Source organism: Camelina sativa, chromosome 20 (genome assembly GCF_000633955.1).
Source record: "Camelina sativa cultivar DH55 chromosome 20, Cs, whole genome shotgun sequence".
Lineage (NCBI taxonomy): Eukaryota > Viridiplantae > Streptophyta > Magnoliopsida > Brassicales > Brassicaceae > Camelina > Camelina sativa.
The window spans coordinates 15,672,459-15,677,318 of record NC_025704.1 but is presented as its reverse complement, the minus strand read 5'-3'; the positions used below and the strand labels follow the sequence as shown (position 1 = coordinate 15,677,318).

Sequence of the window (4,860 nt, the reverse complement as noted above, 5' to 3'; positions counted from 1 at the left end):
AAAAATGTGTAGGTGTGGAAGAAGTGGTGATGGACATGAATGAGAACCAAGTGACGATAAAGGGAGTGTTGGATCCGCAAGCAGTGTGCAACAAAATCAAGAAGAAGACTAAAAGAATGGCCAAAGTCCTCTCTCCACTTCCGGCGGCCGAGGGAGAGCCTCTGCCACCGATCATAACGTCTCAGGTCTCCGGAGGCCTCACCACCGTTGAGCTTAACGTCAACATGCACTGCCAAGCTTGTGCTGACCAGCTCAGGAAGAAGATTCTCAAAATGAGAGGTACATATACATACTTTTCTTTGGATCTACTCAAAACCGAAATACCCATTTTTAATGTAAAACTTATAATATTTTCAAGAATGGGCAAATCCAAAAAAAATATCGGTTACATTGATATATGTTATTTTATTTTATGATATGTTTTTCGGAATATATCTAAAACAGACGCACCCATGTAAAAATGACATAGATGTCACTCTAAATTGTAAATTCATTATATCACGTCAGAAAGAAGAGTCACTATATGTCTATATCCCGTTCTGCATCACGTGCATGTTTTAACTAAAGTTTGTTGATGACATGAGGTTTTGGTTTCAAAGAATTTAAATCGCTTTGTTGATAAGAAGATTAAAATTAGAAACTTTTCGTAAAAGTGAATTAAGTTGTTTAAATTTTGTTCGTATATACGAATATTAATATAGACTGTTACTCAGTTTGAACGAAAAATCAGTGTGTTAGTATTGTCGTTAAATCACTATATTAATTAAATAATGATAAAATGCAAATCGTTGTTAACAAAAGAAAGTAAAACACATTCTTCTATATTTGGACTGACTAATATATATTGTTGTTTAGGGGTACAAACAACTGTGACGGAACACACCACGGGAAAAGTAATAGTGACTGGAACAATGGACGCCGAGAAGCTTGTAGATTACGTCTACCGTCGGACAAAAAAACAAGCCCGAATAGTACCCCAACCCGACCCGGAACCGGAAAACCCGGCTGCGGCGGAAGGGAAGAAGGAGGAGGGCGGCGAAGGCGAGGAGAAACCGCCAGAAACTGGAGAGAAGAAGCAAGAAGAGAAGGAGGGAGAGGAGATGGAAGAGGAAGGTGGCGGAGAAGATGCGGGTGCGGCCGCTATGGAGGAGGGAAGACGCTATGAGATGGCCGCGATGGCGGAAGAAGAAGGTATGAAGAGGATGATGTATTATTATCAGCCCTCATACATCATCGAAAGGGTTCCTCCGCCGCAGCTTTTTAGCGACGAGAACCCTAATGCTTGTTGCATTACTTAATTAATTTGGTTTCGTATGGTCTTTGGAAAAATATATAATTAGGGTCATAATTACGTAAGAAACTGAAAAACACAAAAAGTAAGAAAATAGGTAAAAAAGACGTGTAAACTACTATATACAGTATATTGTTTTATAATGGGTGTTTGGTATATACGTGATCGCAACTGTCACAACGATCGATACGGAATCTATTCAAATTCATGTAAGAATATGATGAGTGCGTTACGAATTTGTTTTGTATATACTCTTGAGGGAATTTTTTATTTATTTTAGTAATGAAAATAGGAATTGAAGAGACAGGAGATTCTAGTGGCAATAGGAGATCTGCGTGGGTGTGCACATGGTGTGCTTCTTTATTCTTTTGCTACGTCAATCTCCATTTTTCGGACGTGGCAGCTTTTCCAGCCTACCTTGTCTAATTCTTCTCAACCTCCCAAGTCTTTTTTTTTCCGTTACAAAAAGATTTAAATACAAAATGGAAAGGTTGAAGACTCGTTTAAATGGGCTGATGTTTTGTGTCCAAATAAATAAGGAAAAATTGGAAAAAGGGACGTTTTTTTTCCAAAAATATCCATCTATACTTTTTCTTTTAAAGTTTGGTGAATTAAGTTTTATATTAATAAAAACTCAATTTTGTCCTCACTTTTTAAAACCATATAATATAAACGAAAATACAATAAAATCATTTTAAATTATTCACAAAAAATTAAAAATAAAAAGGAAATAAAAATTGAGATACAGAAACCTCTACTCGAACTAGAGTTTTTTACACCCAAAAGGAATGAAAAACCCTTTCCACTTCCAATTAATTTTTTACCAAATCGTATAGAACCAAAAAAAGACAGCAATGGTGGGGGTGTTCTTTGGCTTGATTTGTCCTCCTTCTGATTTGTTTTCCTTTTATTCTTGCGACTTATGTTTTTATTTGCTCCTATGATTTTGTTTGCTCCCATCGCTCAATCGTTTGATTCTCTTCACATCGTTTGAAATTCGGCTTCATATTACAATGTAAATCACTCTAGAATTCTCAATTTCTATAGATTTAGGAGTTGCATGTTGATTTTCTTAATCGGTTTTATGAGTAAATCACTCTAGAATTCTCAATTTGATTTTCTTAATCGTTTGATTTTCTTCATATTACAATGTAAATCACACTAAAATTCTCAATTTCTATAGATTTAGGAGTTGCATGTTGATTTTCTTAATCGGTCTTAATCGGTATAATCTTTCTACGGAATCACTCTAGAACATAAATCACTCTAGAATTCTCAATTACTAAATTGAGCTATGAGAGATGAGAACATTGAAATTGTTGCAATGCTTGTCTTGGTTCATCTAATTGTAGGTTAGTTTGTGTCAAAATGTTTTTCAATCCCGATAGCTTGAGTTGGTTATATGTTTTAAATTTTAAAAGTTTACATTTCTTTGGAGACATCTCCATATCGTAAGTTTTAAAAGTCTGGATTTTATGTTGTGTGAATGATTACTAGACAAATCTTAATTTTATGTTTTAAAAGACTCAATTTTACAACTCTTCTCCATGTTCTTGTTTTCTTATTTTGTTAACGATTACTATACAAATGTATCCTGTGATGAGGTTTCAGGTTTATCTTTAGTAGTTGATTCATCATCATGTTTGCTTTCATGGTTCTTTGATTGTGATATGTTTGTTTTTTCACATTTCAGGTGCATTTCGAAAACTAGCTTCTACATGTGTGAAAAATCAGGATCAATCGATATGATAAATGAAGGTACTTTTACATATTTTGAAAATTAAATTAAGGCATGAATACTTGTGATTCTTGCCATGAAATCTATTTCTATCAACTCTTAATATTGTGTTTGATTTAATTTTGCTTAATCTATTGTTAAAGTGTTGAAAAGGAGTGTCCTAAACGCATTTTTAGATATGGTGATGAACCGCAAGTGAAGCAGATAAACAATAGCTGCAGAATGTCTATCTTGACAAGAATCAAGGATGCTTTGCCAACCGAGTATGAGCAAGTGAAGAGGGATCCTGTCTTTGCAAATTTGTTTGCCATCTACAAAAATGGTTTAGGGTACTCTGCTCGTTTGATACACAGCATCATGTGTAGGCAGTTGATCACAGATAAGAAACATGAGATTTGGTTTGTGTTTGGAAGGAAGCCAATAAGATTTTCGCTGCAAGAATATTATGCAGTCACTGGACTCAAATGCAAGGATAATTTCAAGTTAGATTTAAAATCTTGGAATGAAGACAGTTGGAAGAAGGACAAAGGTTTTTGGGCTAGACTATTAAAGAGAGATAGGGAGATTACCATTAAGAGGCTGATGGATGTGCACTTAGTAGAAGCTCCCAAGTGGGAACCTGAAGACAAGCTAAGATTTGTATATGTGTGCATCATAGCTGGTTTGGTAATGGCTAAGGACGAGAAGAAAAAGATCCATCTCTCATACATCAAGTTGGTGATGGATCTTGATAAGTTGAGAGCTTATCCTTGGGGTTTACATTCTTTTGCCTACCTTGTGACTTCGATCATGGACACAAGAAAGGAGTTGAAGAAGAACAACAATTATATTCTTAATGGCTTCTCCTTTGCACTTCAAGTATGGGTTATGGAAGCAATTCCAGTGATTGGAGAATTGTTGGGAGAAAAGATCAACAAGGAATTCACAAACGGTGCTAGATGTTCTAACTGGAAGGGAGCTGCAAAAGTGTCTTATCAAGACATTATCATCATAGAGCAATCGTTTGGACCAAAGGTTAGTAATTGATTTTCTCTATTCTTCTTTAATTGTCATTCTGAATATGGTTATGTTTTTTTTTACAATTGCTTAACCAAAATTTTTGTTACTGTTGTCTTGGTAGGATATCGTCTATCCATACATCTCGAGGTCAGGAAATTTTGACATAATCGATGATATAGAGTTTTTTAGGCGTGATGAGATGATGATGTGGGAGTAAAAAACGTAAACGATTTGGTGCGATCTGGTTACAATTTTAGAGACCATGAGTGGGGTCATGTTGAATCTAATGATGTTGAAGAAGAGAAGATATAAGAGGTTGTAAACGAAGATGATCATGTTGAAAAGGAAAGTGATGGAGACAATCAATTGTCTGGGTTGGAGAGTAGCGAGAAGAAGCAAGATGTAAATGTGGGAGCATCAAGCACGAAGAAGAGAAAGACGAAGCAGATTGATCATGGTGCAGAGAGTCGAAAAATGCAACTCCTATGTCAGCGAGCCGCAACGTCGTTCACTCATGGTTTTGATGAAGAAATAAAGTCATTCATTAAAGGTATGTTTGAAGCTTCTTTCAAGCCTTTTAAGGAAGAAATAAGCCAGCGATTGAAGAAGGTGGAGGAGGATGTATCAGAAGTGAAGGAGATACTATCGACTATAGCATCAACTTCGACACAAGCCACACCATCATCCTTTAAACCAAAAGATGTGGTAAGTCAATAAATAATTTATATGCTTTGGTGTTGTATATGTAATGATTTTGTCAAACTTATTGATTCTTATTTTTGAAACAGGGGAAATCACCATCCGTTCAACCAAAAAGTTTGGTACGTAAAAA

General features: G+C 35.5%; 3 protein-coding genes across 4 annotated transcripts in view; all 3 read left to right on the top strand.

The window, feature by feature from the left end:
- The window catches only part of LOC104770929 (heavy metal-associated isoprenylated plant protein 3), a 4,816-nt gene extending 3,276 nt beyond the window's left edge, over positions 1 to 1,540 (top strand). The window contains exons 1-2 of one of the 2 annotated variants that reach the window (XM_019241721.1): positions 7 to 279; positions 856 to 1,540. In XM_019241721.1, the coding sequence (XP_019097266.1) occupies positions 30 to 279; positions 856 to 1,298 (693 nt within the window). In that variant the 5' untranslated portion in view covers positions 7 to 29 and the 3' untranslated portion in view covers positions 1,299 to 1,540. Of the gene's footprint in view, positions 1 to 6; positions 280 to 855 lie in introns of those variants that run through there. The other variant, XM_010495406.2, reaches the window with a different exon arrangement.
- LOC104772550 lies at positions 3,735 to 4,278 on the top strand. Its single transcript, XM_010497151.2, has 2 exons — positions 3,735 to 4,043; positions 4,150 to 4,278. The coding sequence occupies exons 1-2, from the start codon at positions 3,750 to 3,752 to the stop codon at positions 4,243 to 4,245; spliced, it is 390 nt and encodes a 129-aa protein (XP_010495453.2). The 5' UTR covers positions 3,735 to 3,749; the 3' UTR covers positions 4,246 to 4,278.
- The window catches only part of LOC109131197, an 874-nt gene continuing 360 nt past the window's right edge, over positions 4,347 to 4,860 (top strand). Inside the window, exons 1-2 of the mRNA XM_019241884.1 lie at positions 4,347 to 4,733; positions 4,817 to 4,849. Coding sequence (XP_019097429.1) covers positions 4,503 to 4,733; positions 4,817 to 4,849 — 264 coding nt within the window. The 5' untranslated portion in view covers positions 4,347 to 4,502. The remainder of the gene's footprint in view (positions 4,734 to 4,816; positions 4,850 to 4,860) is intronic.

Bases quoted from the DNA above. Each gene is read 5' to 3' on its own strand.
- LOC104772550 (XM_010497151.2), top strand. From the start codon at position 3,750: ATGGATCTTGATAAGTTGAGAGCTTATCCTTGGGGTTTACATTCTTTT. The intron at 4,044-4,149 runs GTTAGTAATTGA...TTGTCTTGGTAG, and splicing joins AGCAATCGTTTGGACCAAAG to GATATCGTCTATCCATACAT.